The following is a 27,877-nucleotide window of genomic DNA, read 5'->3' as shown; positions in this document are numbered from 1 at the left end:
AACAAAATAATGAGTGGACTGGAAAGGGTGGATGTCAATCACTTGTTTACTCTTTCCAAAAATACTAAGACTAGGGGGCATACAGTGAAGCTATTAAGTAGTACATTTAAAACAAATCAGAGAAAACATTTCTTCATACAATGTGTATTTAAATGCTGGAATTCGTTACCAGAGAATGTATTAAAAGCAGTTAGCTTGGATGGCGAATACGCCATCCGAGAGGGCGGGACTATACCGTCTATTCTCAGGTGCACCTTTCCTACACTAGACTAGACTATGTTTTCCTTGATAAAACCCTTTCGGGGGGGGGGGGGGGGGGGGGGGGACTCCTTCATTGGTCATATCACCATCTCGGATCATGCTCTGGCCTGGTCAATCATCCCCTCTTTGAGGGAGGAGAGGCGAGACTGAAGATGGACACTTAACAATTCCTTGTTACAAGATCCGCAGATTGTTGCCAACTTCCTCCCTGTTTTGAAGGAGTATTTTGAGATCAATATGGACTCGGGGCCATCCTTGAGAACCATATGGGACGCTTTTAAAGCAGTCTCGAGAGGATATTTTCTCAAATGTGCTAGTCAGAGAAACAAAGCTCATAAACAACGCTTGATTCAATGTATGGAGAAAATTGGGGATTTAGAAAAAAGATATAGGGCCACAGGAAGGGTGTCTGACTTTCGAAAGCTGCAAGATGTGCGTTTGGAGCTGGCAGCGTTGCATGAGGAGAGCTTACAATTTGTGCATGCAAGGTTGAAGCAGGTTTATTACGAAGGTTCCAATAAGCCTGGGAGGCTGCTGGCAAGGAAACTTAGAAAGATGAGAACAGATAGACATATTGTGCGAGTGAAGGATGCGGGGGGAGTCATGTTACACAAATCTGCTCAGATTAGGGAGCGCTTTGCCCAATTTTATGAGACTTTGTATAAAGAGGATGCCACCGTGCAGACTGGGGGGGCTGACCGATACCTGGAGGCTCGAGGACTGGGGATGCTATCGGAATTGCAGAAAAGAGAATTGGATGATCCGGTGACGCTGGATGAGGTGTTGCAGGTTATCAAGGCACTGCCGACGGGCAAGGTGCCTGGCTTAGACGGCTTCACCAATGAGTTTTTTAAGACTTTTGCTCGTGAGGTGGCTCCGTATCTGATGTTGGTTATTAACTCAGTAAGAGATGGGTTGCCCCTACCAAGGTCTATGATGGAGGCCTGGGTGGTGGTTATACCTAAGCCCGATAAGGACAGCACGGAATGTGCTTCCTACCACCCTATATCTATCTTAAATACTGATGTGAAAATCCTGGCCAAGGTACTTGCGAACCGCTTGGGAGCGATGCTGCCTACTTTAATCCATCCGGATCAGATGGGCTTTGTGACAAAGCGGCAGGCAATGGACAACGTACGTAGAACCTTGGACTTATTATATGCAGCTCGGTCGAGGGCCTGTCCGTTGGTGTTATTGGGACTGGATGCGGAAAAGGCCTTCGACCGAGTTCACTGGGGGTATTTGGATAAAGTTCTGAATAGATTTGGGATAGGCCCCCTGTACAGGTCCTGGATTCAAGCTCTCTATACTTTACCGCAGGCGTGTGTTCGGATTAATGGTGGGAACTCGAGCGCGTTCACGCTGGGGCGGGGTACCCGGAAGGGTTGGCCCCTTTCTCCCCTGTTGTTTGCTCTGGCCATGGAACCACTGGCGGCGGCTATAATGGAGAATATTGACATCACTGGGGTAAGGGTGGGGTTACAGGAGTACAAAATTGTGCTATTCGTGGATGACGTGCTCCTGTCCTTGACCAACCCACTAATCTCTCTGCCCAACCTGTTGAAAGAAATAGAGGACTATTCTCGGGTGTCGGGATATAAGCTTAACGAGAGCAAGTCGGCGGGGATGGCAGTGGGGGTGCCACCGCAGATGCTTGAGGCGTTGAAAACATCATTTGTCTTTAAATGGTCAGTTAGAGCAATCCAGTATTTGGGGGTACAGATACCTGCGATCTTGTCGGAGCTGTTTGCTGTTAACTATCTGGCGCTTCAGAAGGCGGTGTATAGAGACCTGGACAGATGGATGCACATGGGATTATCCTGGCTGGGCCGGATAGCAGTGATTAAAATGAATATCTTGCCTCGCCTATTGTATTTTTTTCAGGTTTTCCCTCTGAGATTATCTCGGCCTTTTTTGTCTAGTTTACAAGATCGCTTGCTACGTTTTATATGGAATCAGAAGAGACCACGCTTACCGCAGGCGGTTCTGTATAGGCATAAATAGCTTGGTGGTCTGGGGGTGCCTAACTTGTATTGGTATTACTGTGCCGCCCAGGCCAGGTCGGCGGTTGAGTGGTTTCGAGGGGAAGCTCACAAATTATGGGTCCACATTGAGCAATCCTTGGTGGGGACGCGCAGGTTGGGACATTTGATGTGGCTTCCCAACAAATACAGAGGACAGGTCGAATGTTTTCCCCCGACTGTACAAACAACTTTCTACTATTGGGACCATATGTTCTTGGAGCGCCAGGCTCCTGTCTCTGGCTTGGCACCCATAGTGGGCAACCCCTTGTTTGGGCCGGGCGTGGGACACAAGCTTCTTGGCCACTGGGCAGAGTCCGGACTGGACATGTTGGGTCAACTGCATGTGGGAGAGGATTTAGTCCCTTTTGATACATTGATGGAAGACTTTAGGTTACGACCTAGTGACTATTATGTCTATTTGCAATTGTGGCATTTCTTGAAAGGGCCCGAGTACGTGGAATGTTTGCGGAGGAAGGCGCATCCGATGGAGGAGGTATGTGTGAGGCTCCAAAGTACGCGGGGCATGATTACCTTTTTATACACCTCATTGGTCGCGCGCCAAAAGCCATCATCACCACACCGGAGGAAGTGGGAAAAAGAATTAGATTTTACTTTACCAGAAGAGAAGTGGTTGCAGTTGGAGAAGGGGATCTTGAGCTCCTTGAGGTCGGTGTCTATGAAAGAGAATGCTGTCAAAGTATTTTACAGGTGGTATCTCACACCGGTGCGTTTGCATCATATGTTCGTACAGGTTATGGAAAGTTGTTGGAGGAAATGTGGGGCCGAGGGTACCATGGGACACATTTGGTGGACTTGTCCGAAAGCAAAGGTGTATTGGAAGGGAGTGCAGTCTCGGCTCCAGGCTTGGATGGGCAGACCTGTATGGTGGCATCCATTAGTCTTCCTACTTGGGCAAAGACCAGAAGGCCTTATGTGGACTGTGGCTCCCGGTGAGGGGGTTTTTACAGGCGGCATGAGTGAACTTGGCGCAGAGTTGGAAGTCACCCTTGGTTCCGTCGTTGGTACGATGGATAACTTAAGGTGCATTATTATATGTGAAATGGAGAGATTGACAGCAGTTAAAAGGAATACCTTACCTAGGTGGGAAAAGATATGGAAGCCTTTTTTGAATGTGAAGTAGGGATGTGTGTACTTGGCCTGAGTGATATGAGGAAGTAATAGGAATTGGTATAGGGAGGGTGGGGGAAGGGCTAAGGGGGGATTAGGGGGTGGGGTTTTGCTCGGGGGGGAGGGGGTCTTCTGCTCTATAAAACCAAAAAAGGTTGAAGGTCACTTGGAAGTTATTATAACCTTGATACATATTATAGGCCACTGTTTCTTATTTGTGAGTGTTCTGTATGTTCGACTTGCCCGAAGATATCTGTTTCAACATTGCATTGTAATGGGATGATTATATTTTGTTTTGTATCAACAAAGTTCAATAAAGACTTCTATAAATTTAAAAAAAAAAGCAGTTAGCTTAGCAGGCTTTACAAAAGATTTGAATAACTTCCTAAAAGAAAAGTCTATAAGCTATTATTAAGATGGACTTGGGGAAAATTCACTACTTATTTCTAGGATAAGCAGCATAAAATCTATTTTACTGTTTTTGGATCTTGCTTGGTACTTGTAACTTGAATTGACCACTGCTGGAAACAGGATATTAGACTTGATAGACCTTCGGTCTGTCCCAGTATGGCAACATTTATGTTCTTATAGTTCAGTGGTAGTGCTGTACGTTGCCTGTTGAAGGTTCCCAGTTCAAGTTTGGTATTATTCTCTGACAAGTGGATGATCAAAAGCCCCGCGCTGTTCCAAACAGTGCTCTAAAATAGTTTCTCCCTTATATGGTTTGTAGCCCTGCCCAGCGCATCCCAGGATACACTGGGCAGGGCTGGGCACAGCCATTTTGTGATGTCGAAGGAAGAGGAGGGAGGCAGGCTATCTCCCTCCTCCAACCCACAAGGTAGGGGGGTGGTGGGGTAGGGAGGGAGGGGGGTGGATTGATCACTGGACCACCAGGGACCATTTGCTGGGGAGTTGGGGAAGCTGGAGACCCACCAGATCTCCAGCCCTCCCTGAACCTGGGGGGGAGATCATCGGAGGGACCGGAGGTCCAGCGGACCTCCAGCCCCCCTGTCGCTCGAGGGGGGGGGGGGGGTTGGTCATCCACTGGGTCACCAGGGACCATTTGGGAAATGTTGATTGGAGAGGGGGGAGCTGGAGACCCACCGGATCTCTAGCCCTCCCTGAACCTGGGAGGGGGATCGTCGGGAGGACCGGAGGTCCACTGGACCTCCAGCCCCCTGTCGCTGGAGGGGGTCCAGGTTTGCTTTGTTGGTGAGAATGGGGGCCTGCTAGCATGCAAATGCATGCTGGACAGGGCTAACCATTCCTCCCCAATGATCTGCAAACCCTAACGCCAGCTCGGAGCTGGCGTAGGGTTTGCCGCAGCCAGCGACCCAATCTTTGGCGTACTGATCGCTGATCATTGGGGATGAATATGTTTAGCCCTGTTTTGCATGCATTTGCATGCTAGTTGCGTTCAGAGCCCTCATAAGTACATAAGTATTGCCATACTGGGAAGACCAAAGGTCCATCAAGCCCAGCATCCTGTTTCCAACAGTGGCCAATCCAGGTCACAAATACCCGGTAAGATCCCAAAAATGTACAAAACATTTTATACTGCTTATCCCAGAAACAGTGGATTTTCCCCAAGTCCATTTAATAACAGTTTATGGACTTTTCCTTTAGGAAGCCGTCCAAACCTTTTTTAAACTCCGCTAAGCTACCCGCCTTTACCACATTCTCTGGCAATGAATTCTAGAGTCCCTCGAGTGTGTTGTTTCACGTGCTCAAGGACTCTGATCATGGGGCGGTAGCAAACGCCAGCGCTAGTATGGCGCTAACAGCCTCTAGCGCTGGCGTTTCCTTCTGATCATCCACCTGTGAGTGGGATGGAGATCATTGGAAGCAGCATTCTCAGCCATTATGGGGGAGGGAGCCACGGCCATTGCTTAACAATAATGCGAATGGCTGAATTCAGTTCTCATGATTGCATGGTTCCAGAAGAAGATCTGATAGATGGCCCCCATGCCAGAACTACTGCTGCTCCCTCAGGCTGTTCTCTTCTCTCCCTAACCCCAACCAAATGATTGCTTCAGCTACACAGCTAGCAGTCCTATGAAGAAACTGACTATGTTTCTTCTCTCACTAGCTGGCCTCACACCAGAGCCCATCCTTCACCCCAATTTCATCCCCCTTTGTTCTCCCTCTTTCAACTCCTTCTCAGTCCTCTCCCCCCACCCATTGCTCAACCCTTTCCGCCCTCTTTTATTCTCCTTGCTCTCACTTCTTCTTTTCTTTCTCTTCTCTATACTAATAGCAGCAAAAATGGAGTAGTGGAAGTACTTTCATTGGCTGCTTCTCCTTCCTCCCACTGCTGATTGGTTCTCTGGAACAGAATGACCCATCATGCTTTGTAGACAGGAGAAGCAGCTGCAGGCGCCTCCCGGCCCATGCTGTGGTCCTGCTGCCTCCTTCTGCCAGCAGTATACACCAGGGAGGGCAACGGAATACTGAAGGCCATTGCCCTCAAGCAAGGCAGGGATGGAAAAGGAAGACAGAACAGACTGATAGCAGGAAGTGAAACAGAAGGCCGTCAGTTGAAGAAGAGGAATCCAAGGTGTGGAGAGCAGTAGAAACAGAAGCCCAGTGGCAAGGAGAGAGTAAAGGGAGAGCCACAGGAATAATGGGGGCAGACAGTAGCCAGGGGTGGGAGATAAAAGTGGTAACAGAGGAAGTGGGCTAGCAGAAATAAGTTTCCTTGGCCAGTTCAAGGAGGCAATCCAATCCCATAAGCAGAGGTATATCATCCCTGGATAATTCTTAATGCTGGTTTAATAAAAGGATCCAGGCAAAGACGAGGGGGACGAGGTGAAAAGGAGGTACATGGAAGAGACAAAGACACGACTGCATTCAAAGAACACTGTTTTGATACTGAGGAGGAAGGGAGGAAGGGTGCAGGTTTAGAAGCGGGGAAGCTCTATAGTTCTCCTCACCCATATTGCAGTCTGGAGGAACCCAGTGACGTCTTCATGACAGACCCATTGAGGAGATGTCTGTTCTGGAGTTGGAGGAGGGGGGTCTGAAGCCGAGTCATTTGCAAAGAGGAGCTTCCAGCCAATTGCCCACTTCCCTGGACACCTTCCAGCTGCACCAGCTGGAGAGCCAGAAGCCCAGCTAAAACAAGAAAGAAAATGAGCATTAGGAGGTTAGAGCTGCTTGGAGAGGCTGTGTCTGATAAACATTCATTGACGAGATGACAAAAATGATGACTGAAGGCAGTGCAGTAGAGGTGGTAACAAACTAGCCAGTATGGGGGTAGAAGAGAAAGTTGTAATTTGGGTGACAAACCAGTTAAGCAACAGAACTCAGAGAGTGATGGTCCATGGACCCTCCTCTCCTCCTTCCTGTACACATTAATTGATTTGCTTACTTTATTTTTTGTCTATTAGATTGTAAGCTCTTTGAGCAGGGACTGTCTTTCTTCTATGTTTGTGCAGCGCTGCGTACGCCTTGTAGCGCTATAGAAATGCTAAAAAGTAGTAGTAGTACTGAGGGTAAAGCAACTAGAGAATGCCTGAGGGTGACAGCCTATGACTGGTTCTTTTCAATATCTTTATGGGCAACATAGGAGCCAACGTTTCAAAATTATTGGGGTGCTAAGCCCAGTGGACATGTACAAGGAATGTTCTCAATACTGGGGGTGCTGAAGCACCCACAGAGCTGGCTTCTATGGGCAACACTGTAGAGAGACTTAACGCCATAAAGCATGCCTGTCTGCAAGATGACACAAATATCTTTAAAAGGACAGAGAACCCAGGAAGGATGGAAAATTTTAAGAAGACTTGAAAAAAAATGGACGAGTGATCAAGATTTGGAACCTTTGGTGCAAAAGTGTAGGATTACACATTAGGTGCAAAAATCCATCAACTATGTAGATGCTCCTCTACTGAGAATGGTAGAGGGTCAAATAGGGAAGAGAACAAAGTCAGTTTGCAGAGAGGGTGAGCACAGTTTTGAGCTCCCGGAGAAATGCAAGGTCAAACAGCATGAAGTGACAACAGGACTTTGAAATATTCTCAGGTATCAGGGGTGGGGCAGAAAATGGCAGGACAGCAGATTGATAGACGCAAAAAGGATAAGGGATATTCTCCTCCAGGTGGTCCAGCATACACAGCTGAACGTCTACATTTATGCTCCTAAATTAGTGCCCTGATTTCAGCCAAATTTAGGAGCGTAACTTTTCAGCTGAAAAATTCATCTTAATTTAGGAGCTTAAACATTACGCTCATAAATTTAGGCCTGCCATTCATTTCCCTAGATTTATGAGCCTAATTTATAAGCCTAGTACTGAAAATCAGCTCCTAACTTCTTTTCCCCACCCTAAATCCACCTCTGTGCTCACCCACTTTTTATGCTCCTAAATCGAGGAGTTTAGTAAACTTTTTAGTATAAAGTTATGCACTCAGCCCTAGTAAATGTTCAAAGAAGCCAATTTATGAGTATGTCTCAAAGGGGCCCTTTTACTATGCAGCGAAATCAGCCCTACTGCTGGGCTACCACAGGAGCCCGACAGTAGTGCCGGCATGTGCCACGTACCATTTCCAGTTCCCAAAAACTACTTTTCTTTTTAGCGAAGGGGTTTACCCGGTGGTGATCGGGCAGCCCTGTGTGCTGCCCATTTACAGTCAGGTTAGTGCGGGAGTCCTTACCACCTCCTAAATAGGAGGCAGTAAGGGTCCCCGCAGGAAATGACCATGTGGCGAGTGTTTAACTTACTGCACAGCCATTTCCTTTTTTGTAAACCTTTTACCAGACGGTAGTAAAAGGGGGCCTTGACACGTAACAAACCCACGCGCCGACGCCACCGCAGGGCCCGAATACTGAGCCCAAGTTATTTAAGAGATTTCTAAAAATCAAGGCAGGTAACAACTAACATACCTAATCAAATAACAATAAAAATTAATATAAAAGAGTAAAATAATTACAATAAAGAATAAGGCATGACTTAAGAATAAAAACCATCAAAAACATTAAAACACAATTCATATAGCAACAAATAAAATCACAAGTTCAAAAATTATAATACTGTGAAAAACACCACCTGAAATAAAAATACTTTAAGCTGCTTTCAAAACGATATCACATTAGTCAACAGTTATAATTCAACAGGAAGTGTGTTCCATAAAATTGTGGCTGCCACCGAAACAACATGAGACTCAGCACATCTAGTACACATTGATTCTCGGATCTCAGCATCCCTAGAAGGCAATAAAGTCTCAACAATGTGACGATAAACAGGGGCTTCACTGTGCAAAGCCTTATGCACCACTGTAAAAATCTTAATTTGATGCACCAGACAATTGATAACCGGTGCAAGAAATGAACAAATGGAGTTGCATGGTCAAACTGAATAGCCCCCATCAATATTTGTGTGGCTGCTGGTCATAATGCTGACTCTGGAATACCCAACAATAAACAATTACAATGAGCTAAGGGGTCCTTTTACTAAGCTGTGCTAAATGGTCTTAGCATGTCCAAATTTATGACTTTCCTACGCACGAAGCCCATTTCTAGCACGCCCATAAATTCGGCCTTTTTCAATTATTTATTTTCAGGCTGTGTACTAACGTTAGCATTAGTATGTGGCCAGTGAAAAAAATTAATGCCTCCTGCGTTGTCAGGGTTATTCAGTTAGTGTGTGTTAAATGTCAGCATGTTAGCCATGCCCATTTTCCCTCACCAAAATAAATAAATACCAAATGGTAACTGTGCGCAAACAGCTAAAATGCTTTAACACATCCTGCGTTAGGTCATTATTCCCACATTAAGTGTGTGTTAGCGTTTAACATGGTTTAGTAAGGGCCTCCTAAATAATATAAAAACAATAACTGAAAAACAGTACACAAGGTTTCAGGGGTGTGAGTCAGTCTATAGGACACTGCCTCTTCCCCTTAAGGATACTCCCTCACACTGTTAGAGCAACCTAAAACCCATAGTAGCCCTGCCCAAGGGGGAAGTGACATGGGACAGGTGGAGCCAGGAGGGCATGGTCCAGGAAGTATAAGCATTGCATATGCCTCCACCACCTATGTATGTCCTGCAACCACTAGGGTCAGGTAGGCCAAGTTTGACTTGAAACATTGCAATTTGGTAACTTTGACTCAACCGGTAGGAGGCTGGCCTCACTGAACTGCAAATGATTATATTGGTAACTCTGGGGAGCCAAACCAGAGCACGTTGTATGCTATGGCCCTGCAGGAGCAGGCCACAGAAGGACACACTTGTATAAAAAGGCTAGTTTTTGTGTTCACTTTTCTTTTCCACCTGTGAATTGAACAGGACCCCTACTTGACACCTTCAATAAATTATTATTTTGTCCACCTTAAACCCGCTGTGTGGCTCCGATTTATTCTGGCTCCATGGCCTGCCATTGTTCACATTACCACAAAGGATAAAAAAAGATTTCCAACCTCTTAACGTTCGTAACTTGAAAGAAACTATCTTTTCTTAAAATGCTTCTTCATTGGCAGACCAGAATCAACAATAATTCCCAACAGAGGTACAAATGGGAATAATCCAGCCATCAACAGAAAAATGAGAAGGGAGCTGATCAATGGGAGAGTCTTATACAACCATAATCTCACACATCTGCATGCTCAGGCAGAGTTTATTAGCAAAATCCAAGGTTCAATACTTTTCAAACATAATGGGGGCAATTCTAGAATTCAGTGCCTTGATATACATGCCACAATGGGACGCACTTAGCACAAATTCTATAACTTAGGTTATGACTAAGTTGTACACAATACTAGGGTAAAGCCCCTTTGGCCTGATGAAATGTAACATGCCCAATTAGGCCAGGTCAATGTTTGGCATAAACTGGCATGCCTAAGTGCGCCATGCAACTTGCATAATAAGACGCATGTGTTGCTTGGCTACTCTTTGGGTTTCTGGTATCCTGCTACTCTTTGGGATTCCGCCAAGTACGTGTGACCTGGGTTGGCCACTGTTGGAAGTAGGATACCGGGCTAGATAGACCATTGGTCTGACCCAGTATGGCTATTCTTATGTTGAAAACTGCCCCTTTAATGAATAATTACTGTGCACCAAGTGGAGCTCATTACTAATCCTTGACATTTCAGCAATAGGTAACCTCTGAGAAAAAGCAATTCAAGAATGATCTGACCATGGAACTTCAGCCCACAATTAAGAAACCACTATGAAAAATCAAAACTAACATGAGGCTGGAACAATGTGTAGAGTCTACATCCAAGCAGACACATGACATGCAAAAAATCTTCACAGCTGACAAGGAGCATCATCGAAGAGGGTAACTGAAATTTCCTAAAACAATCGACTTCCTCTGCATGCAAGAATAGCTTCTATCAATAGTGAAAAAAAATCACGGCTCAGCAGGCCAGGTGAACAGTAAACAAGGCAAAGCTGCCGATCTGAAGTGGTGACAAATAAAATATCATAAAGGGAGGGGTCAATCACAATAAAATATTTTTTCAATAATAAATGATCCTTAGAAATTTTCAATAATCCACCTTCACATCAATTGCCCCAAAGCTTGGCAATAAAAACATAAGAGCAAGAGCATAATTGTTTGGCTAATATGATATCAGAATTGGTAAACCATGACTGACACAGAACAAGTCTGGCATAGCATCATACAATCCTGAATTAAATTAATTCCACTTTATTTCTAACAAATCTAGCACTTATTAAAATACAAGAGTGCAGCTCAGAGGAAATACTGATTCTTGTACTTAAAAACAGGAAATAAACAAGAAGACCCTCTAGGTAAAAGGAGAGGAGGAGAAAGACAACCCCAGCGGCAGCTGCCCAAGATTACAGAATATTATACTTAACAGAACAGACACCCTCCTCACCGAGTGCTGGTAATACTGACAAAAGTGCAAACAGTGTAAGATATGAAAATACCAGATACAACCTAGGATCGGCAACACAAAACCAGATTGCTCAAAGTCCACTCAACATCCACCATAAGTCCGCAAGAAGGCGCAGAACAATGTAGGCAGGGGCAACCAAATAGACTGGTTGAGCAAAGCAGTTTTTTGTTACAAATTAAACCACTGTGAGATTGGACAGCCAGCATCATATGTACACCAGGGCAGAGCGCAAAGAAGGCAGATCATCGGCTGGTGCAATTATGATGCTGCAACAAAACTGGCTGATGAAGTCACATTTCTAAGTGAAGAGCAACCTTTTGTGGTGTCACTGTAGCGAACAGCAGTGCTGAGCAGCAAAGACGCTAATACACACCATTTCCATGCAAGGACACCGGGCGATCAGAGTCTCTTCCACAGGTCGTCTCTCCTCGCCTCCGTGGCAGGCTATTGGTCCTCTGCAGCCCTGGGGAACTCTGGAAAGAAAACCACACACACAAAAAGGTGAAAGGTCAAGGAGAGAATCATGAAACTAAATATTCCCTCCGCCACCCTCACTGGCTTAGCAGAAGGATAAGGTTTGAGGGTGACCAGTGTGTGGTCATTAGTGGCATAAGCTTGCTGGATTTGAGCTATGGCTGCTAGCACTCACACTGACATAGTGTCATTTTTGCGTGCATGCTAGAGAGAGGGTGAAGGGAAGTCTCTGCAGTGGTGTAGCTACGTGGGGCCACGGGGGCCTGCCCCCCCAAATTTCCTGTGGGCCCCTGGTTTTTCTGGTGGGGGTTCCTAACTCCCACCAGCTGAAGTGTTGTCCAGTGCCGCTCTTCAGCGCCGCCTCGTTGCCTGCCCTGCTCTGTCTTCCCCTCACATCCAGCATGCTCCTTTTAGTGAAACTGAGCATGCTCAATTTCACTAAAAGGAATGTGCAGGATGTGAGATGAAGACAGAGCAGGGCAGGCAATGAACATGGTGGCGCCAGAGACCGGCATTGGACAACGCTTCAGCTGGCGGGGGTTAGGGACTCCCGCCAGCCAAGGTATCTGCTGCAGCAGTGCAAGGGAAGCGGCAGGGCGGTGGGGGGGGGGGTGACAGACCAAAATGTGCCCACCACGGGCTCTGGACCCCTCCCCACCGCGAGGTCTGGCTATGCCCCTGGCATTAAGTAGATGTCAAACTTAGGAAATGAATGATCTTTTACCACACTCAAGCCACCTAAGACAGGCCAGGACAATTCTGGACTTCCCATCTCTTCCTCTACATATGCTGCACATATGTAAATATATGTATATATCTTTATCTATCTATATATACATAGACAGACAAACACAGAGAAACATATTAACCACAGAGGAGGAAACCAGAGCGGAGCAGAGGACAGCAGCCCCCTACCTTCAGTGAGCTCAGCACAGACACGTTACTGACGGACAGCACACAGGAATGGGTAGAGCCCGCAGAATTATCAAACGGAAGGTACTTCTGGGATACCGCGAGCTGCAGGAGGAAATGGTGAGAGTGTAAAGGAACAGAGGGGAGAGACAGAAATAAATTCACAGAAACATTCAGTGAGAGGCTCAGACAGTGACTACTCAGCAACTAGAGGGTGAGAGGCAGGGATCCCCTCCTTTATAATATTTTTCAAGCCTCTCCACCTGGGTTTCCACATTTTTCAAGACAAATATTTTTTATTTTTGCCTAATTTTGTCTGCTTACTTTACATACTTGAGACTCAAAAGTTATACTTTTTCCACCGTTCTCTTTCTTGTTTTCTAGGTTCTTTGAAGACCCGTATTTTCACACATTTACCAGCATAACTTTTTCTTTTTTTTACAATCAAACACAGGAACTAGACACCAAATAGAAAGAGAAACATATATACAAATCACAGACAAACCCTCAGCAATTACAGAATACTATGAATGGCCAAGAAACAGAAACCTTGAGATCCCAACTGAACTGGAAATCCACAATACTAGGGGACAAACTGCACGACGCAGATGCTACAAGCCTAAAAACCTGGAAAAGTTGGCTATGGGACATAGGGAGGGGATGTTGAGTTCCCAGTGGGAATTTGTGTGTACAGCTTTCCAAAGTGCAAAAATCACTTCTAAGGGTTACTTAGGGGCCCTTTTACTAAGGTGTGCCCAAAACATGCGCTGCCTTTTTTTTTTTCATTTTTGCCGAAAATGGACATGCGGCAAAATAAAAATTGGCACGTGTCCATTTTGGGTCTGAGACCTTACCGCCAGCCATTGACTTAGCAGTAAGGTCTCACGCGGTAACCATGCGGTAATTGTCTACGTGCGTAGAATGACAATTACTGCCCGGTTTCCGCCACACACAGGAAAATAAAAATTATTTTCCTGCACATGTAGCAGACACGCGTAAAAAATGAAATTACTGCCCAGGCCTCACGGTAGCCGGGCGGTAACTCCAAATGGACACACGTTGGGCACATGTAAGCGACTACGCGGCTTAATAAAAGAGCCCCTTAGTGTTTCTCTTTCTGTTTTTGCAGTTTAAATTGTAAACCACTCAAGCAGCACCTTCGTGTGATTGGCGGTATATAAACCTTTGTAACAAATAAATTCAAAAATAATTAAACTCCAACTATCCGATATTCAGAGTTATTTAACCAGCCAAGTACGTCTACTGGCTAGTTAAATAGCCTTAAGCTGGCTAAGCGCTAATATTCAGTGCAAGATAGCCACTGAATTTCCAGCTTTGCCGCCGACCGCGGGAGGCATCCTATTTTATAACCTACTTTTGAGTTGGAGGGGTTGAGGGGGGGGGGAATGATATCAATTGCACTGGTTATATTCTTTTGAATGGATAACCTACTTTTGAGTTGGAGGGTGAGGGGGGGGGGGGGGGGAATGATATCAATTGCACTGGTTATATTCTTGTGAATGGAACTGAGAGTTCTTAACTTTGGACCTGAGTAGCCAGGCTACTCTGTTAAAATTCTGATGATATCTTGTTTTCATAAATGTGTTAGCAACGCTATGGAGTGTTCTATGTTCCGTGTTCTTGTACTGTAACATCTTCTACTTGTCATCAATAAAAAATATTTACCATACCTACTTGTGTAGCGCAGGAACTTAACCGGCGCTAATCGGGCAGTCCGGGTTAGCTCGGGAGCCCTTACCACCATCTCAGTGGGTGGTGGTAAGGGCTTCCCCTGAAATGGCCACGTGGTAAGTGTTTCATTACCGCACAGCCATTCTTTTCTTCGCACGTCAAAAGCACTGATGCTAACCTGCACACACCAGTGCTACCACAGCTTAGTGAAAGGAGCCCTAAATGTCTGTAAAGAAATAAATAAATACAGAGACATTTTCTGCCTTGCTGACCAGCCCTTGCGGATGGCTCGCACAGTGGAACTCACAGTATAGCCAGGTCCACGCTCACTTAATACAACCTATGAGCATGTATGAGCTCAGCATATCATATTTAGGGGCCCCTTTTACTAAGCGGCGGTAAGCCCAACATGGACTTACCACATGCCAATCCGGAACTACTGGTTCCACCCCCAGAATGTGGCATTTCCAGCACTACCAGAAATATTTGAAAAATATTCCGCAGGGGGTTACCCGGCGGTAATCGGGCAGTGCCGCATGCTGCCCAGTTACCGCCGAGTTAGTGTGGGAGCCCTTACCACCACCTCAATGGGTTGGCGGTAAGGGCTCCCCACCAAATGGCCATACGGTAATTTCAATTTTCCATTTCTTTTTTTCCGCCTTTTTACCCGCTTGCAGTAAAAAGGGCCTCAGTGCGCAGCAAAGAACAGCCACCGGCGCTAGCGCAGGACCCTTTTTACCGCCAGCTCTGTCCGCAGGGACTGTCACATACACTGAAATCCAAGCACCCAAGTTTTGCATACTTTTAATATATAAACTCTAGCATGAAAGCATTTGGTTTTGAATATAAAGTACACCACACTATCCCAGAGCTCTGTATGCAATGCTGAATTTCCTTCTGGAATTTGCATATACCTAGCTTTTAAAGGATCCGGGCCATACATCAGTAATTCTGGATTAAACACTGGTTTTACCAGTTCACTCTCTCTGCCATGCACAATCCTCCTCACTATTCCTCAATACACAAGTGGTACAGGAACCCACAGACTCAGGGGCCCTTTTTACTAAGTTGTGTATAAAATGGATTTAGCACATTCTAACATGGGATTTTCCCATTTTTACTGCAGCTATAAATAGGCCTTTTTCTTTTTTTACTTTTGCCAGTCCTGCTCTAATTTTTTTCATTAGCACACAGGACCAGCAAAAATATTAATGCATGAGCACTTACCACCTCCCGCATAAACCCTAGGTTAACCAGTTCGTGCACGCTAATATGAGCGCGCTGGCTGGTTAGCGTTTCCATGCCTATTCCATGCCCATGCGATGCCCCCTCCCAAAAAATAATTCAAAAAATAAATAGCACATGATTAGGTACCACAGGATGCTTTAGCATGTCCTGAAGTAAGTCTTTTTTGGGGTGCTCAACCTAGGTTATATCTTAGCACACCTAAGTAAAAGGGCCCCTCAGTGAGTTGTCAGTGACTGAGCTTGTTTATGGCATGCAAGGAGATATACTTCAAATTTGACAGAAAGAGCTTCATCCCTATGAAGCCAACCGGGGGAAAATCAGGACTGACTCATCCTGTCATAAGTGATAAAGAACCCTCTGGTACCTAAGCACAAAGGATCAAAGTTACCTTTGTCAGCACCTGTTGACCACCTGGAAAACTCCCTCTATTCTCCTTCTCACATCTATCACTCAGCTCCAGCAGTCGATTCTTCTCCTTAAAAAGGGATGAAGAAAGAAAAATTAATGAAAAATAAAGAGTGCACAAGATACCAAAGAATTTGAAAGCTCCTTGGGTATATGTCTAGGCATATGATCTGGTCCTTTTTTCATGAGGACCTGGGGCAAGGATATTTGACATCCTAGGCCAGGGGTCCTCAAATCCAGTCCTCTAGGTCCACAACCCAGCCTGGTTTTCAAGATTTCCATAATGAATATGTATGAGATCTTTCTGCATTCACTGCTTCCATTGCATGCAAACAGATCTCATACATACTCATTGTAGGAATCCTGAAAAAACAGACTTGGTTGTGAGCCCCAAGGACTGGAGTTGAGGACCCCCGCCCTAGGCAGACCTTCAGACCTGTACCCGCCCACCCCATTCCCCATCCAAGGAGTGGCTCTAATTCCCCTTTCCCTACCATTCCCACAGACCAGCATCCCTCCCTCCATCTCTCCCCCCAGATATCCAGCATTTCTCTCCTTCCTACATCCCTACCCCCACCACCCACGTGGTCTCCAGCATCTCTCTCCTTCCCTCCACATGGTGTCCAACATCTCCTTCTTTCCCTACTTTCTTTCTCCACTTGGCCTCTGGCATCTATCTCCTCTCTCCTCCCTAACCCTATGGTCTCCAGCTTCTCTCCCTTACATGTTTCCCTCCCTGCTTCCCTCCAGTCAGCATTTATAACTATATTAAGCTAGCTTCCACAAGGAATAGAGATTTCCGTTACTTGGTCCTTTTTTATGGAATTCCCTGCCTGCTGAACTCAGTGGTATTAAGACTTACATGGGCTTTCGTAAAGCTCTGAAAAGCTGGCTTTTGAAAACAGTTTCAGTAGTTTAGCTGATATATTAATCTTTTGCATTATTTGCTGCAGTCTCTTGATTTTAAGGTTTTAGTATGTTGGCCTGATGCTTTTACAAATGGTTTTATAATTATGCTGTTTTTTAGTTGTTGTTGTTGTTGTTGTTGTTGTTGTTGTTGTTATTGTAAATTTGTAAGTTTTGTTGTGAATCACTTTGAAACCATGTTGTATTTAGTGGTATATTAAATGAATAAATCAAATCAAATCAAGATTCATTATGTGGCCTGACTTGGGGCCTTGAACACCTGAGCTTGCTCAAGGCCCTATGCTACTAATGAAGATCTTTTATAGATGCTTACTGTCATGTCCACGCTGGTACTGCCCACTAAACGGTACCGCCCTAGGTGGACGCATATTCCCCCTACTGGATGGGTCAGCCTTGCCTGGGGCCTCAGTTGGGGTTAGAACCCAAGGACAGTGGTTCTACTGATCAGCCAACAAAGATTGCACTACTTATTGTCAAAACAGTAGAAGCTCATCTTGCCTCAGCTAGAGTCCCCATTAATGGCCATAAATGAGATGCCCTTAGCCCACTGGTTCTCAAACCTGCTCCTGGAAGCCACCTCAGCTAGTCAGGTTTTCAGGATATCCACAATGAATAAGAGAGATTTGCATGCACTGCCTCCACTGCTTGAAAATCTCTCTCATGAATATACATTGTGGATATCCTGAAAGCCTGACTGGCTGGGGTGCCTTCAGTACCAGGTTTAGGGACCACCGCCTTTATACTCTTCCTGACAGTTCCAGTCCTGCTCGATCTTGTTATCACGCTCATAACCTGCTGAATTTAGGTTACTCAGTATACACTGACAGATTCCTGGGTATTTCCAATGAAATTATTTCATAAGTAATTGATGGAGTGATAAAAATTAATTGTGCTTTGTAACCTTGGCTACTGTAATAGGAGGTTTATAGGATGGTAGAGGGGGCACAATTGTAGTTTATGTACTTGTTTATGAATTATATGTATAATTCTATAACTGAGAACCTCCATTTAGATGCCCTGAAGATCCACTGTATCAATATCAATAATATTCTTATAAATTGTAGTTTCCACCACAATGGGTTCAACGCAGCGTACTATCAAAACAAAGCTAAAATGCAGAAATCTGTTCAAATTAAAATTCAAAAGTCTCAAAATACAAAATATAACAAGGGCTGAAATCACACGATTATATTTCTTCAAATAGCAAAGTTTTAACTTTCTTTCAAAATGCAAAATAGTTTCACTCTAATCTTAAGGAAAGAGGAAGAGCGTTCCAAAGAGATACACCTCTGAAAGAAAATAAAGTCCCTGGCACACTAAGAAAACAATGTTCCTAAAAGAAGGGGGACGAAGAATCAATTTATTCCATAATTGGGATGGGTATCTATTTAAAGGAATAAGAACTATGTTTATCAACAATTCTGAAGCAGTACCACCAAAGAATTTGGTATAAAACAAGCAGGGATAGGTGCATTAACTGGAAGCCAGTGAAATTTAGCCAAATAAATGAAACACTATCAAAATTTATTCAATTTAAAGATCAATCAGTCAATTTGAAGAGTGTTGCAGAAGTCCAAGTATCCCATGCCTAACATCTAGATGCCCGGACCTGTGCAGCCATAGACCTGGTATAAGTGCAAGCATCTAAGTGCGGCAGGGATGCACATAACTTACAGTATTCTGTAAGTTATGTGCTTAAATGGGAGCACCTCAGAAAGTTTGTCCTGTGCATTAAAACGAGAAATACTGCACTGTAACAGTACACTTTGGCACTCGATATACAAGTAACCAACCTTGCATTGACATCTATGTGGATTTGTCAGACCCCTGAGGCAGGCGATCAAGCCAAAACACGGTCCTGTGTCAGGTCCTAGCTGTTTGGCTCAGCTGTTACTTCAATAAACATTTGAACACACGTTTTCGCATCTGTGTTGGAAGACCGTCTACAACTCTACTTCTCCTGTTCCTCCAGCCCTGCCCATGTCCCACCCATGTTGCACCCTTACACACACACTTGTTTGCAAACAAGTCTTCTGTAATTAAGTGGGTATTTAAAGAATAGCGCTTAGGCAAAATATAGCATTTATGTGCATATGTGTTCACACACACATGTATATGATTGTTGCAATTTTCCAGGTTTTGTTGCATCTTGAGTAAATTAAACCGATGTTTCAGTCATCGTGCTATGGCTTTCTTCGGGGTATGCTGTGAGGTCTGCAGTTTGTCTTTAAATATAGTGGGTTCTCAAACCTGATTGGCTGGGGTTTGAGATGGATGGTTTCCTCAGGAAGGAAGGCGATTTTGGTGGGAAATTGAGGCGGAAAACTCCACTGGTCCCCAGCCAATCAGGTTTGAGAACTAGATAGATAGATAGATAGATAGATAGATAGATAGATAGATAGATAGATAGATAGATAGATAGACAGACAGACTGTAGACCTTACAGCATGGAAGCCTAAGAGAGCATACACATGCACGTCATTATTCTAACCATTATGTATGTAATTCATGTGTAAATGTGAACACCTGGTATAAAGAACTGCTCCTAAATACAGGAGCCCATTTATAGGGCTGTCTTCTACATGCTGAGTTTATGTTTTTACATTTACTGTAATCTGCTCTGAACTATCTTGGAAAACACAGAACAGAAATATGAAATTAATCTGTAATCAAAATAAAGGAGCTTAAAGTTAAGAGGTCTCTTATCGGGAGCATCTGTGACCAGAAAGCAAAAATGGATGAGGAGGGACTATGAGGGAGGGTTTATCTCACCAGGAGAAGAGACTTCATGGTTTGGCTTTTCTCCTCCGACAGTGCCTGGCATTCGATTCCCATCTGCTCCCTGATCTTCTTCACCTGTTCCTCCAGCCTCAGCACTTTCAGCTGTCATAAATAGGAGAAGGCAGGATGAGGGGTTGAAGGAAGGAGCATTATTTAGATGTGAATTGAGAATTTCATTTACTAAAGAGCCCCAAGAGAAACAAAGGAGACAGAAAAAAAAATATGGGGAAAGAGAGAACAAATTCAAGAACAGAGAAGAAAGAAAGAGGAGGAGAAAGAGAAGCAAATAAAGAATTCTATAAAACCAAAGGAGCAAGAGACTATAAAATGTGAGATGGAAGTGATAGAGAAGAAAATCGCACACCAAATTCATTCTTCCCCTGTTGTGCTGAAACCAGCTCTAACACCCAAGACCAAAGAAGACCTTGGGGACTGTGACACACCTAAGCTCTTGTTCCACAACAAGACATCTCTCTCAATGCAGTCCTTACCTTCCTCTTGTTGAGGTTATTTTGATATTCAGAAATCTCCTGTGTGATCTGCCGGTAGGATGTCTCTCTCTCCTCTTCCAGGCTACTCTCCTCCTCCAGCTGCTGAAACTCCAGGTCTTCAAACGCCTTCGTGGCCACTTCTAGCAACTCCGACATCTAGGTCAGAGAAGGACATCAAGGAGGAAGGTCAAAATCTGATGACGACTTAACAGCATGAAGAATGTGGGGCCTGAATTAGCAAAGGTGTCCCTCCTGTTCTGTGTCCATAGATAGAAGTGCCCATGGGACACTGTTCCCTCTAAGCTGAGCAGGAGTCCTCCAACTGCATTGCTCCAAGTAAGGATTGGTGCTTCAATATTGATAAACAGGTTCCCTACAGTCCTGCAGAGCTTTCCTCTCCCTCACTATTGAAAATGTGACAGTGAAACATCACCCCCCACTGGCTCCTGCACAGCTTAGAGGGTACAGTGCCATGGGGCCCCTTCCACACCTGATAATGTACAACACGAAGCCCATGACAGAGAATGAAGAAGGGCACAAGGAAGGTGACCAATGGGGTGGATTTTTACAAACAAATGGTTCTTGAAAATACACTTTCAACGTACTTATAGTATGGTCTGCATAATATGCTCAATCTCACCCAAGAAGACAAAGGGATATTGGGGGCAAATCTATAACTGAGTGCTAGAAATTAGGTGCCAGATTTATGTACCCTGAGCGCTATTTTATAAAAACACACATGTAATGATTTATAGACATCTAGTGTAAGTCAGCAGGAACATGCCTATATGTCAGGCGTACAGGTTAGCCCCAGGGACGGATCGAGGGATTGTGTTCCCTTGAACCAATTTTTACTTTGGTGGCCCCCCCACCCCCATTAGTATGTACCCCCTGCCCCTGTCTCGGCACTCCCCCACACCAGCTCACCTGCATAACCCCGACTCATTTCAGGTGTCCTGAGGGAGACAGGGGCAGGACTGATCTCCCCTTGCTCTTGCCCTAGTGGGCTGCCTTCTTCAAAATGGTGCTGCTATGGAGTTCAAGCTGCCTTATAAAAGAAAAAAGCCTTTATATGGCACCTTGAACCCCCTAGCAGTAATACTGCAAGACTGTCACTAGGGGTCAGTGGCACCATTTCAAAGAAATATTGAGAGTCTGGTAAATCAATATACCTACTGAGAAACCTAAACAAGTCAGATTACTAAACAGCCATACATAGAATTTCCATGCTAGCAGAATACCCGATCTCAGTCAAATGTTTCGAACAAAGTAGACCTTCAGAGAGTACAGAATAAGTTACCATAAATTATAACTAGAAATACAAAATGAAACAGAACCTCCCTGAAGCCACACTTTGCATGCAGCACAACACTAGAGAAATAGGAGATGGCAACTCCCCCTGTACTGTGCAAAATATAAAATTATCAGATGTGGCAGGGCATTTAGATAAAACGTCTTAAGTCCAATTTTGGACATTTTGTTAGAAACATCCAAAAATCGAGTGGGTGAACATAGCCATTTTCAAACCTGAAAAATGTCTATCTTTTTGGTTTCAAAAATCGCCTTTTTCCTTGATGTTTTTTGCTCAGTGGATTTTTCTTTTGAGACCATTTTGGAAAATAAAATGTCCAAGAGAAAAACACCCAAAAACCAGCGATTGGGATGTCTGGGGGTTATCATTCTTAGTAGACTAGACACAGACATCCCAGCAGAGCAGTGGGGCAGCCTAGGGGGCACAGTAGCAAAGAAAAGAGGCCAGGGCTGGAACAGACAGTGTTATGTGAAAAGCTACCACTGCCAGTGCATGGGAAGAGAAAAACGCATTCAAAGGTAAAGCGGGGGGAGCTGCCAGATTGCGGGTTGCAGGGGAAGGGGGTGAAAGAGAGGGAAAGAGAAGGCACCCAACCTGGGCACAGTGGGATGAGGGGGGGGGGTTGCCAGACCCAGGGACCAGGAAAGATGAGCTATGCCAGGGGAGCAGGGAGCTAGCTGTGCAAGGGACCAGGTGAGGCAAGCTTTTCATGTCCTTCAGGCTTGGCACCCTAAGCCAGTGCTCACCTGATCCATGCCTTGAACCAGCTTTGGTTAGCACCTAAATGTAGCATTTAATGCATGTAACTTACAGTATTCTTTAAGTTGTGCACATGAGATACATGCTCAAGTCCCGCCCATGCTCCACCCACATGCATGCTCCCTCACATTTCTGCACTAAGTGACTTGTGTGCATATGTTATAGAATATCACTGCATGTCTTGCACTAAAGCGCATGAGTGCACATCATAACATGTGTTATGTGCTGGTATTCTATAACATACATGTACAAGTGGCACCTAACTAAAGCACCCTGTTATAGAATGAGTGGAATTATGGCTCTTTTTTTGCATTCTCACACTTTGAACAATGTTTCTGCAATGCACATCTGTTGTTTCCATGAAATGAGCTTGGTCAATGATCACATGACTCCATGGACACATGAAGATAAGGTTTGTACAGGAAGGAAATGCCAAGAATGTGTTTTCCATGGACTCCCTTGCCTTCATTTTGTTTTTATTTTTTTGTTACATTTGTATCCCGCGCTTTCCCACTCATGGCAGGCTCAATGCGGCGGGCAATGGAGGGTTAAGTGACTTGCCCAGAGTCACAAGGAGCTGCCTGTGCCTGAAGTGGGAATCGAACTCAGTTCCTCAGTTCCCCAGGACCAAAGTCCACCACCCTAACCACTAGGCCAGTTCTCTCCTCTTTTCTATCATTAATATGTCAGAAGTTGATGGAAGAGGCTGGGCTTACCTCTTGGATTTGCTTCTTCAGCAGCTCCCTAAGACTCTCCGGCTGCTTGTCCATCAGTTTTTGGTATTCCACATACCTTCGCTCTAACTCATCCACTTTTCTTCTCTCTTCCACCACATTTGCCCTTTCCTGCAGCAAACACACAAGATCAAAACAGGGCCTGGGACCTATCTTCAGGACCAATATGACTATTCTAAAAAGCCCGCTACTTATTAAGAAGACCCCAAATGCTCCTTCCTTCAACTCCATGGTATTTTGAATACCTGCATCAGTGTCCTTCACAGTGGTGAATGCCCCCTATTTGTGATGAGATTTCCAACAAAGGAACCAATGCTAAGGGTGCTTGTTTCCCCTTTAAGGGGACACTAAAACAAGGTGACCAGCAGGCCATTAAATGGCCAGCCAGGTAAACTAATCAGAAGAGTGACCTTCCCCAAGCCGTTCAGTTTTCCCTCTCCCTACCCCAGTGACTAAGAAAGAGGAATCCCTCACCTTCTCCCTCTCAGCAAAGTACTTTTTCTCTGTATCTTCAAGCCTGCTTTGGAGCATCTGGATCACGTCTTCTTCCCTTGTCAGTTCCTGCTCCTCCATTCTCAATTCTCCTTCAAGCAGGGCCCCTTCCATCTCCATCTGAGAGCCAAGAAAGGTACACAAGTCAGTAGTAAACAACCAGCAGTATAGACTGACAAGGATCCATCATCTCTAGAAGTCAGAGGACCAACCCGCCTGACTCACCAGTGCTTGTAGGAAGGTGACCAACCAGCCTTCCTACAAGCTGTCAAACAGGCAGTCTGAACCAGCTCTGGTTTCACATCCCTGCACAAACGGGCCTCAGTTTGCATGTTTTCACAGCAAATCCATCCTCCAAGTCCATAGAAGCAAAGGAGATAAAAGAACTGGTTCAGCCTGCCCTTCCTGATCTGGAACCAATTCACAACCCAACTCACAAATAACACTGCTAAAAATAAGCAATCCTAGGGAAATGTATGCAAATAACTGATGAAGGATGAACATTTTGGGCTGGCAGGTCCACCTGTAATCCAGATATTTAGTATTGGGTGGAGTATATTGCACAAAAACACTTTCCCTAGTGCACAGCAGATGACTACTCCTGTTCTCTACTAGTTTATACACACGTCTTCAGATCATCTAGGGCAGGATGATCCAGACTTGGTTTTACCCAATTTCTGCTTCTCTTAGAGTGATGTGGTAGCCATGTTACTCCACTTTTAAAGGTAATAAATAGAAATAAAACAAAACAGAAATAACATAGTAACATACATAGAGGCATATTTTCAAAGCAATTTGGGAGGCTAAGTTCCATAGGTTTCTATGGAACTTTGGGAGGCTAAGTGCTTTGAAAATGAGCCCCATAGTAACATAGTAGATGACGGCAGAAAAAGACCTGCACGGTCCATCCAGTCTGCCCAACAAGATGAACTCATGTGTATACCTTACCTTGATTTGTACCTGTCTTTTTCAGGGCACAGACCGTATAAGTCTGCCCAACACTATCCCCTCCTCCCACCACCGGCTCTGGCACAGACCGTATAAGTCTGCCCAGCACTATTCCCCGCCTCCCAACCACCAGTCCCGCCTCCCACCACCGGATCTGGCACAGACCGTATAAGTCTGACCACCACTATCTTCGCCTCCCAACCACCAACCCCTCTTCCCCCCACCGGCTCCGCCACCCAATTTCGGCTAAGCTTCTGAGGATCCATTCCTTCTGCACAGGATTCCTTTATGTATATCCCACGCATGTTTGAATTCCGTTACCGTTTTCCTCTCCACCACCTCCCGCGGGAGGGCATTCCAAGCATCCACCACTCTCTCTGTGAAAAAATACTTCCTGACATCTTTTTTGAGTCTGCCCCCCTTCAATCTCATTTCATGTCTTCTCATTCTACCACCTTCCCATCTCCGGAAAAGATTTGTTTGTGGATTAATACCTTTCAAATATTTGAACGTCTGTATCATATCACCCCTGTTCCTCCTTTCCTCCAGGGTATACATGTTCAGGTCAGCAAGTCTCTCCTCATATGTCTTGGAACGCAAATCCCATACCATCCTCGTAGCTTTTCTTTGCACCGCTTCAATTTTTTTTACATCCTTAGCAAGGTACGGCCTCCAAAACTGAACACAATACTCCAGGTGGGGCCTCACCAATGACTTATACAGGGGCATCAACACTTCCTTTCTTCTGCTGGTCACACCTCTCTCTATACAGCCTAGCAATCTTCTCGCTATGGCCACCGCCTTGTCACACTGTTTCGTCGCCTTCAGATCCTCAGATACTATCACCCCAAGATCCCTCTCCCCCTCAGTACATATCAGACTCTCACTGCCTAACACATAAGTCTCTTGTGGGTTTCTACTCCCTAGGTGCATCACTTTGCATTTCTTCGCATTGAATTTTAACTGCCAAACCTTAGAAATAAGATGATACCTGGACTAACTTAATCCATTTTTTGATTAGCTTTCGAAGGTAACCCTTCTTCAGATCAGAAATAATTTCTGATTTGAAGAAGGGTTACCTTCGAAAGCTAATCAAAAAATGTATTTAGTCCAATAAAAAAGGTATCAACTTATTTTCTTTTCTCTGTTTTACTTCTCATAGCAAACTCAGCACTATAGCAAAACAAGGACTGAGGCAGCCTGTACTACGTAACTTGCTGTCATTTGGTGATCCTACATACAAAAGGCCTTGTAACACCAAACAGCCTGCAGAACGTTTGTTATAGATGACAAAATAAAATGTTCTCAGCTGTCTCTGTTTAATGTGTCAGGCTCCAGGGCAATATGGAGTCAATTTTCCAGAAGAAAACACTAAAGGTGGCAATTCTATAAGTGGGCACCTCCGTTTAGGCATGCCGATGGAATGGGGGGGGGGGGGGGGGGCTTATTCTATAACAGCATCTGGTTGCCTGGATTCCGTTTTAGAATACTAGTGTAAGCCCACATTTGCGTGTATAAATACAGATGCGCCTAGTTACACCAGGTCTATAGGAGGTGTAAGAGGGTGCAACAGGAATTGTGCGTAACTTAAAGAACTCTACAGTGTATGCATAAGTAGATGCTCCACCCATAAGTACACTCCTTTCCAGTTATACACTATAGCACTTATAGAACGCGTAGCACACTTATGTGCGAATGCGCCACATATCTGTAAATTTATACACGCTTAGTTATAGAACTGCCCTTCTTCTCAATACTCAAAACTATTTAGCCGGTCAGAAATGGCTCCTGGTTGGTTAAATAGCATTGTCACGGTCGCCGCCCCAAACATGACGCCGGCAGTTGCAGTTCTTGTGGTGGCGAGGCTGTGCGTCCCCAAGCTTCCCCAGCAAGGAAAGGGCCTTAGGCATGCGCTCCAGGTGCATTTTCTGCATAATGGGTAGGGCACCACCAGATGACGTCAGGCATGGGAGGGAGATTTAAACCTCCCGGTCCAGCATTCCCCAGTCTTCGCAACTTCCTCTCTCTCTAGTATGTTGCTGGCCCTGTGGTGCCTAGACTTCAACGGGTACGTGCCTCAGTTGTTCCTGTCTCAGCCAAAGCCCATCTTGGGATAAGGCTGCTCCTGCCTCAGTTGTTCCTGTCTCAGCCGAAGCCAGTCTTGAGATAAGATAAGGTTGCTCCTGCCTCAGTTGTTCCTGTCTCAGCCGCAGCCCGCCTTCGGATAAGGCTGCTTGTGCTTCAGTTGGTTCTGTCACAGCTGAAGTCCATCTTGGGATAAGGCAGCTCCTGCCTCAGTTGTTCCTGTCTCAGCCAAAGCCTGTCTTGGGATAAGGCTGCTTGTGCTTCATTCGGTTCCTGTCTCAGGCTTCAGTCGGTTCCTGTCTCAGCCGAAGCCCATCTTGGCATAAGGCAGCTCCTGCCTCAGTTGTTCCTGTCTTAGCCGAAGCTCACCTTGGGATAACGTTGCTTGTGCTTCAGTCGGTTCCTGTCTCAGCCGAAGCCCGTCTTGGGATAAGGCTGCTTGTGCTTCAGTTGGTTCCTATTTCAGCTGAAGCCCATCTTGGGATAAGGCTGCTCCTGCCTCAGTTGTTCCTGTTTCAGCCAGGCGAAGCCCATTTGGGGATAAGCTGCTCCAGTACTTCAGCAGGTTCCTGTTGCAGTTCCACCAAGGCCCATTCGGGTTGGCTGCTTCTGGCACTCCTGCTCTGTACCCGCACAGGTGACCTGTCTTTGGAACCTCAGGGACTTCGACTTTGGATACCCTTTCCAGTAACCTAGGGCTCACCCTCCAGTCGACGGCAATGACAAGCATTTAAGCGCCTGACTACAGATAGATATTCAGCAGGAGATAACCAGTTATTTCCCGCTGAATATCCCTGTTAGTGGCTAGCTGATAACTGACTATATCGCGCGACATAGCCAGTTAGGCGAGGATATTCAGCACCAAACCAGCTCTGTTGAGTGGTCAACCTAGGCCGCTTAAATAGCAGGCCTACCTTAGACTGCTAAAAAGTTAACTGGTTAGTGCTGAATATTGACATAGCTGGTTAACTTTTCAGCAGCCAAAATAAACCCAGATATTCAATGCCGGTCACCAGAAATGGCCCAGCTTTAATCCCGGAGGCAAACAGCAAATGTGCTGCTTGCCGGCAGCTGAATATTGGGCCCATTAAGCCTTCAGCTAAAAAGTCTCCTAAATTTAGGCACTTAAGCCCTTTGGAAAGTGGCCCCTATGGACACTGCATTCTGGGAGTTGTAGTCCAAACTGTTTTTTTTGTATGTGGAGGGTAATTTTATAAATTCTGTAACATCAAACTATCCTCACAAACACTTCATGGCTGAAAGATATCTACTAAGTTTTATAAAATCACAAGAATTTAATCATGACTTTTCTTCACTGAAATGTACAATCATAGATTGGGTAGCCCCA

General features: G+C 45.2%; 1 protein-coding gene across 2 annotated transcripts in view; it reads right to left on the bottom strand.

Annotated features, from left to right (window-relative positions):
* The window catches only part of PHLDB3 (pleckstrin homology like domain family B member 3), a 134,011-nt gene that overhangs the window by 36,309 nt on the left and 69,825 nt on the right, over positions 1 to 27,877 (bottom strand). For both annotated transcript variants that reach the window (XM_030211489.1, XM_030211490.1), the window contains exons 4-11: positions 23,479 to 23,616; positions 22,987 to 23,115; positions 20,200 to 20,355; positions 19,700 to 19,810; positions 15,984 to 16,070; positions 12,659 to 12,760; positions 11,643 to 11,742; positions 6,347 to 6,527 (exon numbers count right to left, since the gene is read on the bottom strand). In XM_030211489.1, coding sequence (XP_030067349.1) covers positions 6,347 to 6,527; positions 11,643 to 11,742; positions 12,659 to 12,760; positions 15,984 to 16,070; positions 19,700 to 19,810; positions 20,200 to 20,355; positions 22,987 to 23,115; positions 23,479 to 23,616 — 1,004 coding nt within the window. The remainder of the gene's footprint in view (positions 1 to 6,346; positions 6,528 to 11,642; positions 11,743 to 12,658; positions 12,761 to 15,983; positions 16,071 to 19,699; positions 19,811 to 20,199; positions 20,356 to 22,986; positions 23,116 to 23,478; positions 23,617 to 27,877) is intronic.

The sequence above is a fragment of the Microcaecilia unicolor genome, chromosome 8 (genome assembly GCF_901765095.1).
Source record: "Microcaecilia unicolor chromosome 8, aMicUni1.1, whole genome shotgun sequence".
NCBI classification, from domain to species: domain Eukaryota; kingdom Metazoa; phylum Chordata; class Amphibia; order Gymnophiona; family Siphonopidae; genus Microcaecilia; species Microcaecilia unicolor.
The sequence above is the reverse complement of the archived record's forward strand: the minus strand, read 5'-3'. Positions and strand labels throughout refer to the sequence as shown.